Source organism: Apis florea, unplaced genomic scaffold (assembly GCF_048593485.1).
Source record: "Apis florea isolate Af1SG1 unplaced genomic scaffold, ASM4859348v1 contig_3571_pilon, whole genome shotgun sequence".
NCBI lineage: Eukaryota > Metazoa > Arthropoda > Insecta > Hymenoptera > Apidae > Apis > Apis florea.
The window spans coordinates 294,549-310,385 of NW_028256783.1; the positions used below are offsets into that span (position 1 = coordinate 294,549).

At 22.3% G+C, this 15,837-nt stretch overlaps 3 protein-coding genes across 3 annotated transcripts; 1 reads left to right on the forward strand and 2 right to left on the reverse strand.

Moving 5' to 3' along the window:
* Positions 1-1,457: 1,457 nt before the first annotated feature.
* Positions 1,458-3,286, reverse strand: LOC105735359 (uncharacterized). The gene is made up of 3 exons (XM_012486161.3): positions 2,505-3,286; positions 1,991-2,274; positions 1,458-1,888 (listed from the first exon to the last, which is right to left on the reverse strand). Exons 2-3 carry the CDS (start codon positions 2,272-2,274, stop codon positions 1,810-1,812), a joined length of 363 nt encoding a protein of 120 aa, XP_012341615.1. The 5' UTR covers positions 2,505-3,286; the 3' UTR covers positions 1,458-1,809.
* LOC100866804 (dynein regulatory complex subunit 2) lies at positions 3,278-6,219 on the forward strand. Its single transcript, XM_086914013.1, is given in 6 exon segments — positions 3,278-3,715; positions 3,778-4,067; positions 4,223-4,345; positions 4,481-4,741; positions 4,773-5,005; positions 5,806-6,219. Coding segments are annotated over 6 exon segments (1,305 nt in total). The 5' UTR covers positions 3,278-3,482; the 3' UTR covers positions 5,971-6,219.
* Positions 6,010-15,030, reverse strand: OstDelta (oligosaccharide transferase delta subunit). The gene is made up of 11 exons (XM_003693399.4): positions 14,873-15,030; positions 14,155-14,360; positions 13,823-13,954; positions 13,463-13,623; positions 13,212-13,351; positions 9,987-10,362; positions 9,104-9,283; positions 8,776-8,998; positions 8,476-8,688; positions 7,988-8,159; positions 6,010-6,626 (listed from the first exon to the last, which is right to left on the reverse strand). The coding sequence occupies exons 1-11, from the start codon at positions 15,027-15,029 to the stop codon at positions 6,484-6,486; spliced, it is 2,103 nt and encodes a 700-aa protein (XP_003693447.2). The 5' UTR covers position 15,030; the 3' UTR covers positions 6,010-6,483.
* Between the last annotated feature and the right edge of the window lie 807 nt (positions 15,031-15,837).

Below are 15,837 nucleotides of genomic sequence, written 5' to 3' on the forward strand. Positions count from 1 at the left end.
ATTATTGGAATTTAATAATATAAATAATAAAAATATTAATTTATTGTAAATAGTAATTGTAAATACGATAAATTTCTTTCTTATATTTTGATTCATATTTATATAATTCATTTTTATTCAGAAAAATTCAGAATTTATAAATAATTTATTCAGAAAAAAAATAACCAAATTATTTAATAAATAAAAAAAAATAGTTAATAAATTCTTTATAAATTTTTATTATATGTAACAAAAATTAAAAAATAGCTTTAAATTATTTGAAAGCTTTTAAACTATCACTAAATATTTGTTAAATGAACCATTTACTTATATTTTATTATATATTATTTAATTACAATAACCAAATATATATATATATAAATTAGAAGAATTAAATAGGAGATTTTTGCTTATATGTTTAATTCTATATTCACTAAGCATTCAAAAAAAGGGTACAAATTTTGTTATTATTATATATTAAAATAATTTGATTGTAATATTGTATTACTTCTATTTATATTAAGTAAACTAAAACTTGTTAAATAAATTAGTTAAAATTAGATATAGTAGATATTATAATTTATATAGAATATAGGAGATATAAATCAAAATCTCATAAATTTGTTATTAAATAATAATATCTAGTATATTATTTTTTCATCAAGAAATATGTTTATATATTTTTTTCTTATAATATCTAGATTATCTAGTTGTTTGCAAAAAATGATGAAAAAGTAAGAAGAATAAATTGTATTTTTTAAAAAAATTATAATTTTTCAAAAAATTATAATTGAACAAAATTTAAAATTGCAGTACTAAAAAATTAAAAAAATATGATATCAGATTTTATCATGTAATCATAAAAATATAATTTAATGAAAAAAAAAGAAAAAAAGGAAAAGAAATTAAAAAGATATGTGATAATAGAGACAAAGGAAACAAGATCGATTCACTTACGAAATATATTACATTCGTTAACACGTAATATTGTATCGCATCTATAATACAGGTGTCGTAAGTTTAACGAACAATTGTTGAATAATAATGAATCGAGTTCTATCATTTTCGATTTACTTACATTTTCAATCCTTTCAATGAATCAAACGTGTATATTAAGTAACGAATGATGCGTGGCAAGAATTGAGAATACGGATCATAAAAGAGAAAGGTTGCAAAACTAAGAGAAAATACGAATAAGAATGCGTTTACTTTTACAATGTTTCGAATCATTAGGTATTCGTCGATAGAAATCAATCTCGCAACATTTTCAACTACGTGCTTTAGTTTGAAATATGAATTGGTTGCTCAATTCTTGTCATATTTAAATAGTTTTTAAACAGAATTTTTAGTATATCAATATATATTGAAATTAATTACCGTATATGAAATTGTCATTTAAATTAATTTAACAAATTTAATTTAAAAAGAAAAAAATATGAGAGAGAACATACATGAAATAACACATTTACATTTCAGAATTGCCAATAAAATATATGTGTATTTTTTATTTTTATTACAAAAAATTTTATTACAAATAAAAACAATGTATTCGCATATATATTTATTTATAATGAAATGAAATAATTGTAAAATTTTCTAAAAAAATCATACAATTAAAAAACAAATTATTCAAGTTACAACATAATAATACATTATTTATTTCAGAACATGAAACAAGTTTTAATTATACTTTCTTCTGCAGATCGATTCTATTTATCATGTATCAAAATAAATTTATAAATAAATAAAAAAAATAAATTTATTTTTTGAATTATTCTTTTGTTTATCCTTATTATTATTTATTAATATTACATCACGCATATTCACGAATTAGCCCCAATTTGATTCAACATAAGAGAATGGTGGATATTGATAGTTCGCATATTTACCTCCATAGCCACCGCCATAACTGATACATATTGAAGATTAATCGTTAAAATTAAATGTTACAATAAATAAATTGATAATAAAAATATTAAAATTAAATTTGGATCTTAAAAAATATACTTACTATTTAGCTTTATACAAATTAGCTCCTACAAGTCCAGCGCCAATAAGAGTCTTAGCTCCAAGGGCGGTACCACCCAATAATAATGCTTTTTTACCAATTATAGCTGCTCCAGCGAGCAAAGGTAATTTAACTAAAGATCTTTTAACCCGAATTATTTTTTCTTTCTCAATTTTGTTGTTATTTATAATTGAGGCACGATTTTCTCCATGCATAATCACAGATAAAGTATGGATATAATTAACAAGCAACAATGTCACCAATATAAGAAGATATAACGATTTCATCTAAAAATCAAAGAAATTTAAATTTTCTATACGATTTCTAAGAGAAAAAGAGAAAAAAGAAGAAAAGAAAGAATGAAAAACATTGAAAAAAAAAAAAATAAAGAAAGAAAATTATAATATAATGAAAAAGAGAAAAATATAACTAGAATGATTAATCAAATCTTAACAAATTATTATGAATAAAAAGAAATTTTAAAAAATTTAAAATAAACATGAGAAAGAACATTAACCTCGTCGAAATTGATATAATCGTTTGAACAAAATATTCGGATGCTTCAGACTGAATGACTTTTATATATAAGATTTTATCCCTTCCCTTTATTATTAACATCTCTTTCTAGTTTTAAAACCGGAATTCACAAATCTCTTTCTGAATTCATTTTTTACTTTGGCATATTCCTTCTTTTAATCTTAGGTCATTGAATTCATCTTAATTGGTTAAAATTCCTGAATATTTCTTCTTTATCCTCCTTTGAATTTATATTCAATATCGTATCACTCCATATTGTGATTCATTTTAAAAACATAAATGAAAACTTTGAATTTGTTATCATTATATAATATATTTACATTATATAATATACATATTTATATTACATAATATACAATGTAAAATAAAATATTCGTCGAAAATTCCAGAAAGAATAATCAGACTTTATGCCGATCATATATATACTTTCACTAAACAGTGTAAACAGTTTCTCTAATTTTAAAACCTTGAAAATTCTACTAATTTTAAAGACAAATCACGAAAGAAGAAACAGTGTTAAATAACACAACATTTTTAAGTAATCACATAAAAAAACATTAATAAAGTTAAAACTATTAAAGTTAAAGTTTAGGAAAAAAAAATTGTAAGATAATTTAACCATATTTCATTTCCATTATTTTATATATATAGCAATTTCAATATTAATATCTATTAATAATTATTATTATTAATATTATATATTATATTTATAATAATTTGGTAATTGTTTTTATACATATTATTCGACTTCAGATTTCTTATAACAAGAAAACTGATAATATCGAAATCAATAAAATTTCGATTAATCGAAAAATATTCATTTAAATTCGTTTCGCATGATTATCAATCAAATCGAAAGGAATAATCGCTTGAAAGAAATAGTTAAAGAAAAAATAAGAAAAAGAAAAAGAAATTTGTGAAAATAATTTTATCAGAGATTGATATAAATAATTAAAAAATGGGCCCTAAACAGAAACGAACTAGAAGACCACCACATAAACCAGTACGTACTGTGCAAGAATTGAAAAAAGAAGCATTCTCTAATGAACTTAAGCTTAGTACTTTGAACACGAAACGTTATCAAAGTTTGTGGAGAGAAATGCTTACACGTATAAAAATGCCGGATATCTATAAAAAGATCAACATAATTTGGCAGACTTCGGAACACGTTTTCGATCTCAAGGACTACAGGTACACGATAAACGATCAATTAAAATACATACATATCATGGAAATTCTTTACATTCATATAGCATCAGTTTATTACTGGATAGTCTACAAGAAGCCGAAGATCAACGTCGTAGAGCAAATGGTACTCACATAGAAATATTCAATCGATCCTTGGAAGCACATGAAGCTCGGCTAGCAGATATTTATAATTTTTTCCATCAAAAAATTAAAACAGCGTTGGCTGATAAAATCTTTACCTTCGAAAATATTAATTATCATCGAAATCAGAAAGAAAATATTTTACGAAAAATTAACTTATTTGTAAATCAACGAGGAGAAAATGTCGCAAATGTCGCAAGAAGTACTGCCTTTAGTAAGTAAGTTGTAGATATTATCTATAAATACTTTTTCTCCATTATATGATCATGCTTACTTAGTATTCTTATATAATTCTCTCTCTTTATTAAAAATAAAAATATTGTTATTCTTTGTTAACAATTTTAAAATATAAATTTTTTTATTTCAAAGGTAGAATTGATGCATTTGTGGAAGATAGAGATAACGAAAAAAGAACAACTATAACGTTACTTCAAAGGAAACTTGAATATCTTTGGAGCAATTTGCGAAATGTTTATTCTGATTATCGCAAAAGTACATAAATACCAATTAATAATGATTAATGATAATGATATGATAATGATTAATGAAAATGATAATAATGATTTGTAATTAATAATTTATGAATATTTTTTATAATCTTTCCTGTTTTATATTTCATTGTAATAGATACAGATATGCGGCGAAAGGATTACGAGATAATCAAGAACAAGGATCATATTGATCAACAAATAATAACTAAACAATATCTTCGTATCGCGAATCTTCTTGATGAGATCGTGAAATATCGTAATAAAATTAAATTTCATGGAAGAGAATCTGGAAATGAATTAGAAGAAATTTTACGAGAATCAAATTTCTTTCATAATATCTACAGAGAAGCAAATGAACGTTTTATTCTTGGTATACATCTTTATACATATATACTTGTTTTTATTAACTAATTAAATTAACTATAATTATAATTGATCAGGTCACAAAAAAGATAAACATAGAACGATGACAATGTGTAAAGAATATAATCATAGTGTAAAACATATGAAAGCTTTGATGGTCAAAGCTGAACGCATACTTGCTTATATGCAAATGTGTCGAAAATATGAAACACAAGATGAAAAAATTCTTCCCATAATGAATAGTTATCCTATGCAATTATCATTAACCGATGATAATGATGTTATTCCAATTCAAACGGTTAAAATTCAATTCTTTCCATATTTTAAAAAAAAAATAGATACGAATCGCATCTATAGGATTGATTTTGTTTCATTTTTTAAAAATTTTTTTATAAAAATTTGATTTGATATTTTCTTGAAAATTGCAGTTTATCTTCAATATATTTCTAAAACGATTTACGATGTATCTCCTCTATCATGGAGATTTCAATGATACAAAAATTGAAATTTGACACTTTAATCAAGAATGATATCAACTATCAAATGAAAAATATCTAATAAAAATGAAGTAGAAAAAGAAATAACGCAAATGCTCATTTTATATAAGTACTAATAAAAGAATCAATAAAAATAATTCAACTAAACATGCTGAAACTGCTTAAGAATTACATTATATATGCATAATATTGTATTTATATATAAACGTACATTAGTATATGAAGGAAATTTTGAAATCTTTTCAAGTCATATTGAGATCAAATCAATTATGTACTATAAAAATGATTTGCTTAAATTTTCGAACATCTGTTATAGATTATATTTAGATTATTATTTACATCATAAATCGTAAATCTCTACAATATTTCTATAGCTTCTGAAAATTTTTTTAAATCTTATTTTAAAAAAAATTATTTACAAAATATTTTTTTTATAATTTTTTAAAAAAGTATTCATAAAAAAATTGTCTATATTTAACTGCTATTTATTTCTTTATTACATAAAGAATTTTAAAAGTGTTCGTTCCATTGTATATAGAAAAGAAAAATACAGATTATTACTATGCTATCAAAATTGAAATCATATTCATTATATTTTTAGATTACGAAAGACTTTGAACAAACGATTAATTTTTGGCGTCGATTAGGTTTTGCACAATTAATTACTACAGAACTTCAAACTCAAAAAGATAAATTATTGATGCAAGCAAATGATCTACGAAAATTAGTGAAAGATTATCTTACTGATCAAACAAATTCAACATAATTCAATATGTCTAAGTCAATAAATCAATACAAAAAAACCTTATTAAAAATTGATTTATTATTAGTACAAGTGGATATCATTGATCATAGCCATTTTATATGTGGAATAAAGCAAAAAGTAGAAATGTGAGTAAATTTTAAATTTCTTATGCATTTCTGAAACGAAAATTATAATTATACATATGTTTAGATATATTTCAATCTTAACAAATAAAATATATAAAAATTACAATATACAATTATTATATAATTGCAATTTTAATTTGTTTCACATTTAATTACAATGAAAAATAGTATTGCTATTTCTTGTATTAACCGAAAATTACACTACTATAAATACAATAAATATCATTTCATGAAAACATGAAACACAAGTGACAATTCAAATTTATTCATCACTTTCAAGGATTTATTCATTCCAGCAAGGCCAGTCTTATGCTTTTCTCAGGTTTATTCTTTTTGCTGAATAACTTAATTTTCATAAGTGATTATAAAAATATTATGCTCTAATGAATTAACGTGACTTATGTTTATGCGCTATTCGTGATAACATTTTATTGCCTGCGAGGAATGTAACAATACCAAGGCCGACGAGATATCGAAGAGTAACAAACATGTTTAGTTTTAACCAAAATATTCCAAAAAGTGTGAAAATACCTGAAAAACAAATTGATTAAGAATTATTGAAAAATAATAGAATATATATAATTATATCATTTGAAAGGATATAAGTAAATGTTAAGAAACATTGTTGTGAAATATGGGCTACAATTGCAATATAATAATTACACTTGCGAAAATTTCACATTTTTTTTATGCCCGAAATACAACAAATTAATCAAAAGTGATTATTTGTCAAACATTGGGCATATCTTAATTCTTTTGCTACTACTATCTAGACTATAGTCGCTCTGCACAAGATGCCACTGAAGTATTACGAGCGACTAGTTATTTTGCATAAGATGCAGCACATCGTATATGATGAGTTGACGATATGATGATTGAAATTATTGCACATCGAGTATCTTTCTCTGGAAATATAGCATCAATTTTTTTTCAATAAACACCGTTAAAACAACGATCTTTCTTGAACACTGTGCACATTTTTGATGCGTTCAGCGAGAATGGCGCAGCAGAAAAGTCGCGGAAAGATTAATTAATATCATATAATGAATCTCTATCTAGAAAATTACATTTTGCATAATATGTTATATAACCACATATATACTTTAAACTTTTCAAGCGATGAATCTAATACGATCAGATATACTAAAAAGGATATTATTTATAGATAGCATTAATAAATGTAAATATTAAAGTCGAATAAAAATATTTATCTATTATTTGTTTAAATATATATTTTAATTTTATAAAATTTTATATATATCTTTATATCATTTATATTTATAAATAATGTTGATGAATAAAAAATAAATATAAAATATTCAGCAGAATAGTGTGCAATTTTTAAAACATTTTCATAATATAACAAAAAAAATATTTAAACAAAAGTTGATTTGTTTTATATCAGCTATAATACTTAAAATCTTCAAAAAATGCTTTTTTGTATAAAAAGTCAAGTTTGATTCTTTTAAATAATATGATGTATTTTTAATTTCATAGCATAGTTATTTTTCACAGATTTTACGCTAAATAGTTTAATTTTCCTTATGCGATAATTCACCAGTGGTAATTTTTATAAAAAGAATTTTTGAAGATTTTAAATATTATAATTTCTAACTAATTAAAAATAAATCAAATTTTATTTAAAATATTTTTTTGATGCATTATCGAAAATATTTAAATAAATCGTGCATCATTTATGTATTGAATACATATTTGTATATTCTAAACAAATAATATTAATAAATATATCAAAATATTGAAATTTATCTAACTTATTTTATATTTAATACATTATAAATTGATAATATATGACATATTTATGTTATATATGATATATTTTTTTCGTTTCATTATACAGGAATCTATTGTTTTATCAAATATGAAATACTTACTTCCCAGTCCCAGATGAAATATAACCGCACTAAGCGAAAATGGAAAATTTGATATATTCACTCCAAGTTTAGCCCACAAAACAAGTAACAAAAGAATTGGTGCTAAGCATAAACCGGTAAATAAATTTGAAACAAAGACAGGAGGTCTCTTCTCGGGTTCGCGAAACATATGCTACAACATATAAATATTTTTTTGAATTTCTACTTATTTTAAATAACTTATATTATTTATAAAAATATTAAATTTAAAAAATGTCCGTCAAAATATAAATGTAAATATTTAAACGTAATCGTCTTAAATATTATCTTATTTAGAAAAATAGAAAAATATATTTGACGGCAATAATATTTTTCCAATGTTAAGGAGGCAATAGAATCAGAAAAATGATTGCTATCACTAACGAGCATTGGTTTGTATTAGTTAGTAATACACAAAACGAGAAAAATATTATTTGAATATCAATAATATGCAATAATAAAACAAATACCTTTATTTCTGGTTTTGTTGAATAAACATTAGATTTAGATTTGTAAAATACATTTTTATCTGTTCGTTCGGACGAAGATGGTTCAGGAAATTTCAAATTAACTGTTGCTACTGTCCATTGGAAAGGGTTACTTAATATTGCATCACCAATAATTAATTCTACATTATAATCTCCACTTTGATAATTAAAATTTGCTGCTGCGGTTCCTACAGGCTAAAATGTTTTAAATAGCGCAATAATGATAATTTAAATAATTTCAAGAAATTTCATTACAATTATACTAAAAAATATTATAAATACCATATCAAATTTATAAAGATGCGATGTATCAGCTTCAGCAACAAAAAGAATTTCATGTCCTTTTTTATCATTTTTTGAAATTAACATAGAAGAAAGTCGTACAAATGCTTGATGTGTGCGCATAGGTTTTTTATTAGCATTATCTCTTAATAAAAATCTCATAACTAATTTTTGTTGAGAATCAGCTTCAATCTTTTGTGACAACTTTTCAGGGAAAAGTATTCTATGAACAGTATATCAAATTAAATATTACATTTATCATATATACATCAATTTTATGTGAAATAATTCATATTTAAATCTATTATTAAATTTTTTATTAAATTACCGTGTAAGTTTTGGTTGAGTAGTTTGATCAGCATCAGCAGTACCAATCTCCATATAATCGACCATTACATCGCAAAGAACTTTCACTGTAACGGTATTAGTTACTGATCCAGCTGTGACTGATATTTTATAAAATCCACGTTCTGGTTTCATTTCCATAAAATTCATAGTAAATAATGTTCTAAAATTTAATAAATATGTTAAAATTTTTTGTATATATAGGATATATATATGATGTCCCAAAAAATGTGGAAATATCCGTTTCGATTCCTGAAGTAATTTCAAGCAATATTTTTCTTTGCAAAAACTTTTGTTACGGCTTTGTTAATGAATTATTAACAAAAAATACTGATCAATCATGGAGCATATAACTTAGTCGAGCTGTTACATGTTATATCATATATTACATCTACATATCTCGAAAAAAATGTGTTGAATATAATAAAATATTTTTTTATCAATAAAAAATTAGATCGAATTATACCACGAGCAATGAATAAATAAATAAATATATTCAACATTTTCGATATATTGTTTGAACTTATTCGCGACACATGGCGACTGTTGTTACAGTATGACTAGGCTACACGTTTCGTGATTGACGAGTGTTTTTTGTTAATAACTCGGAACGAAATTTTTGCAAAGAAAAATATTGCTTGAAATTATTTCATGAATCTCCAGTTTACTAATGTTTCAATATTCTTGGGATATCCTGTATAAATACATACATAAATTGTCTGTTGAACTTCTTGATCTTTTCGAATTCTAACAAAAGATTAAAAGATTGTTCAACAAATACTATACCCCAAGGTATAACCGATTTCGAAAAAAGTTCAACTGAATCGGTAAAGTATTGGGGAAAAACAAGAAGATTTAATACTTACTTGTCTGTTGTAGAAGACTGCAAACTTTGTTTATTGAATATAACAACATCATCTCCAATTCTAGTTGCAGAATTTGCAATCACTTTAAATGTGTTAGTTAATGGATTGCCTAATATATCACAAACTTTTATTGTAACTAAGGGTTGTTGAATAGAAATGCTAATTTCTTCATTGGCTAATGTTACACAGACTGGTTTTTCAAAATCATTGTTTGCTAAAGTTGTTAATGCTGAAAGTAAACTTGTAACGCCTCTTGGTGTTTGTACGGAACGTCGAGATAAAAGATAATTAGCCATTTTCACTATTTGCTGAAGTGTTAGTGGTGGCTTTTTTTTTAATGTACTGGAAAGTTTAAAAATGCCATTCACCAAGAAACCTAAAAAAAAAAGATACACTTAGTTAATAAAAATTTTTTTTTTGTACAAAGGAAAAAAAATTTTTTAAAATGAAATTAATTAAAAAACTGAATGAAATTAAGTTTAATTTGAAAATTAATTAAAAATAGAAATAATTTTTACATTTGTTGCAGAAAGTATATTGATATATTTCAAATTTCTCTAACTGTTTTTTGTTAAAACATTATATGCATTTAGAATACTTCTTTATCATTTCTTAAAATAATATACATACTATATATAAAGGTCATCTTAATGAAGAATTAAAATGTATATTATTAAATATTATTAAATATTAATAAATTATATATATATATATATATATATATATATATATAATATAAAAATAAATTAACAAATATTTTTAGTAATATTTTATTATTTCTTTAAAAAGTTACTTTTAAATATATTTTTATAATATTTTTTTATATTTTATAATGCTTTTTTTATTTATTTCTCTATACTTATAACATTTATAAGTTTTTAAAAAATAGTATTATTTTCAAATATCAAAATTTTTTAAAAAACTAAAGTAACTAAAAAATCGTTTTATAAAAAAAATTAAAATTTGAACCATATACTTTTATTTAAGAAATGCAAATTCTTTCAAAAATAAGATTTCAATTATCAAAGATATTGTTCATAGTAATATTCATAATCATTTAATATTTGATATGCAATTTATAAATAAAAGAAAATGTTTTATCTAATGAAAATTTTAAGATTTCTGTAATTATTTCAATTATTTTAATCACAGAAATGATTTAATATTCATATAATATTACTTTAGTTAGTGATTTGTATATGTAATTTACAAGACAATTGAATTGTGTAATTTACAGAAAGAAATTTCTGAATATTACACATATACTGTAGAATTTAATAGAATTAAAAAAATTAAAATGTAGAGCTTTTTATTTTACAACAAAATATTAGTCATGTAAACACATACATATCAAATTTTTTGAATAAGAAAAAAATATTTGAAAAGGAAAATCAATTTATTATGATGATCAATATAAAATTCCGATTTGATTTTACGTATTTATTTAAACAAAAATGTAGAAAAACATAAAATATAATATATTACTATTTTAAAATTATTAAAGAAATTGTCGTTTGAAATCGATCAAAATATAATTAATAAATTAATAGAAAATACACCAAAAAATCTCAAGAAATTATAAATAATTATAGATATCAAAATTCATACTATATTATTTTGATAAAATTTATTATGTAAATTTTTTTTTTATCAATACACTTTTCGCATATAACTAATATAAATTTTTTAACTAATTTTTTATTTTGTAATAAGAAACCATATATTACATTTATATATTAACCCTTTATACCCCGGCCTCTTTAGCTCGGGCGAACCAATAACTCCAGACGATTTCCCGCACGCGTTTGGTGAATTTCTTAGCTAACTTAAAATGATTTCATACACAAATTAATGTATAAAACTTTTATATTTTAATATTTTATCTATCTTTACATATAAAGAAAGATAATTTATTGAATATTAAATTGTTGAATATTAAAAATCTATATTGTTGTGTGATATTTTAATAATAAAGTAATTACTAAAAAGCATCCTCGGTTTGTCAGAGTAAATATCACAATAAAATATCGTTACAAACCTTAAAATCCCAATAACGTGCTCTCATTTATTGTCTATTATTCTTATTTTTCATCTTTATTTTTATCACTATTTTCCTTCTCTCTATTATCATTTCTTAATAAATAAAAATAATTTCATTATTTAATAATGAAAAATTCATCTTGAACTAATGTCCCAATAACTTGTTCTTACATTCACAGTCTATTATTCTTATTTTTCTCCTTCTCTTACAGCATCTCAATTTTCATTACTATTTTCTTTCTCTCTATCAATTTCTTAATGAATAGAAATCATTTCGTTATTTAATAACGAAAAATCAAACTCATCTCCACTTGAACCAATTTCATTACAGTTCTACACTTACAAAACTCAGAAACTTTAAAAATAATATTTCTATCGCCATGAATGTCAAACTCGGACTAATGCCGAAAATAGTTCGATCCGAGATCACGGTCTTATTTCAGATAAAAATCTACTAGTCTACTAATCTAAACTATTTAATAGTATATTATTCTACACTTTATACTTAAAGAGCTTAGGAATCTATTCATGAAGCGATATTTTAAAAAAAATCAAACATAAATAAATATTTTCATTCGAATTACTGCATCAATCCAAGTGGTGCCGGAGAGTCACCACTGGAGTTGTCGCACTACACTGAGTGGTGACTGAGAGTCACTGTTGGAGCGCAAAGGGTTAATATAACATTAATATAACATAAATATATGTATATATTATATACAACATATAAACTTAAATATATGTTTATTTATTATTAATAAAACATTATCAATTAATTATTTAATTTATTAAATTTCATTTTCAATTTAAAAAAATTATATTTTTTTAAGTTTGTCAATATATTTTTTGTGGCAAGTATAGCGCTTGAGGATTTTAGCATTTAGCTGTATCTCTAATTAATGCTATTTATTATATACTTTACAATAAGTAATGTATTTAGGTCTAAATTGGAGCATATTAAATTTGATTCATAAATTTATTGCAAACATTTCATAATATTAAACTAATATGAAAACTTCTTATTAAAACTTATATTCTTAAATAATATTTATCAAATATTATAAGAAAACATAAAAAAATTAATAATTTGGTCTTTCAAACAAAATTTAACTTTTACTGCATAATATATTTTATTGTAATTTTAATTAAAATAAATAAATTTAATAATAATAATTTAATACTTACTAGTTACCGAAAGACCACCTTCAAATTGTAAATATTGGCCATCTACTTCATCAGCTTGAATAATGGCATCTTCAATGCGATCAAAAGCAAACATACCGCTTGTTCCAAAATCCGAAGCAATGTGAAATGCATAACCCAAGCTGCTCGTAGAATATTCAATCAAGAAAAATTAGAACTTGGATTCAAATCTTGTAACTTTTAATAAAAATTAAATAAATTATAAGACTAAAATATTAGCAGAGTAGTCGTACTTCCATAAGTTGTCATCCTTTCGTAGCATATTTTGTATTGTTTTTATTATATTGTCAATTTTATCACGTGACAATTTTTCCGATAAAATATTCAGACCATTTACTGCATAATATATTTCCATCATACTTGAAGTTTCTTTCTCTATTGTATTTGTAAACACCTATTTATATAAAATAATTTCTTTTAATTTCTAATAACAAAAATTTCATTAATATATATATAACAATACTCTTATTCAGTAAATAAAGTTATTCTTCAATATAGAAATCTAGCAGAACGAAAGTCTTGAAACATCATTATATTTAAAAATTTACTATTTTATGTATTAACCTTATAATACAAAATCTTTAAATACAAACCTTTATAATATTAAATAATGAATTGGCTTGACAATTTCCCATGGTTTGCCATATAGATGCAATGTAAAAAGCTTTTTCAGTTGTAATGTTATTATCATCTTTTATAATTTTTATCATAAAATTACAAATATCCTAAAAATCATATAAATTTTGTCAAAATATTTTCAAAATATTTTTAAAATATTACAATAAATAAATGATTAAATCAGTAAGACTAATCAAGATATCATTATATTTCAATTATGGCAATATTTCATCATTTATATATTGATAAATAATATTTTTAAATAAACAAATAAAATATTAAAATTTTTCATAAAAATTTTTCTTACTTGTTTGTTTGATAAAACTTCACCAAGAAATGTATATCCATGAACTGCATAATACATAAATGTAACATCATTTGATGTTAAACCTGGTTCAAGTATTTTTTTCAGATGAATTCTATCAGCTGTAGTTAAGTAGGAATTTGTAGACTGTAATATTTCGGTCGAAAAACAAGTTGTTATACCGATAATTGTGACTAGTAATGATATAACTGAAAAAAAATTAAATATTAAATGTTAACTTGAACTTCGCACCTTTTACTTATAATATTTTATAAGAAATTATAGTGAAATAATATAATAATGATATATTAAAATTATAATGAATGAAATATTAAAATTTGTGAAAATGATAATTTGAAATAAGAACATACAAATATAATATACACATATTATCCATTTAAAAAACAGATAAAAATTACTAATGAACTTAAGAATATTAAGAACTTAAAAATATAAAATATATAGATACTTAAAATAATTATTAAAATAATCAATAAATTCAAAATAATAAAAATAAAAATAATAAATTGAAGTGAACAAAAAAAATTAGGGGTGTAGTCAATGTAACTAAAATGTAAAGAACGGATATTATATATAATATATAATATATATATATATATATAAAATATATAAATATCATAATATGATATCTACAAATATTTGTATCCAATTTTATATAAAATACATTTGAAAATAATATACTATTATTCAATATACTTACGAATATTCATTGTAATAAGAACACCGGGAACACCGGCTGCCACGTTGCTGCTCCGGACAAAATGGCTCTTCCTCCATTGCGCGTGTACGGAAAAATGGACAATTCTTTCCGGAAGTAGCGAAACGAAAATATATTGTAATAGAGAAAGCATGCGCATAAAGTATAATAATAATAATAAATTTCCTATAAGTCACTAAAAATTGATTGGTTATGAGAAACAACAATTAAAATATATTAAAATGTTCGAATTCAATCAAAATTATGTTTTATTCGCAATGAAAATTAAAAATTCTAAATTGAAACAGTTTTAAAAAACCGAAATAATTTTAAAAAAATTCTAATTTATATTGATTAATTTTAATTTTGATTTTAGAAAATCAATATTATATATCATTATTATATCATTTATAGTGATTTAATTTCAATTTCGATTCTACATAATTAATATTATATCAATTCGCTTATATAACAATACAGTATTGATTTATAAATTCTATCTTACGATTTAGTTTCTATCAAATTTAATTTTAAAAACAGAAACTAAAACAAAAAGGGCAATAAAGAAATATGAATAAACATGAAATGTAATTCTTTGGGTTGGAGATATATTAATTTTATGTTTAAATTATAATAAATTATAATAAAATCGAAGAAATAGTGACTACGTTCACAATTAATAAACTAATTAATATTTAAATAAACATTATTAATTTAATATTTGTCTAATGCAAAACTGATACAAATATGTGTATTATAATTGATATATTATTATGAAATCATCATACAGTATTGAATTAATTAAACATAAAATTTAAGCAATGATTTTAGATTTTAGAAATTAAATAAAACATATAAAGTGATTTAACAAATCAAAATCATCACATTTTATTTCTGTTTTATTTCGTTTAATATAAAATAAAATTACTTATAAATTGAAAAATAAATTTTAAGAAATATTTTTGTAT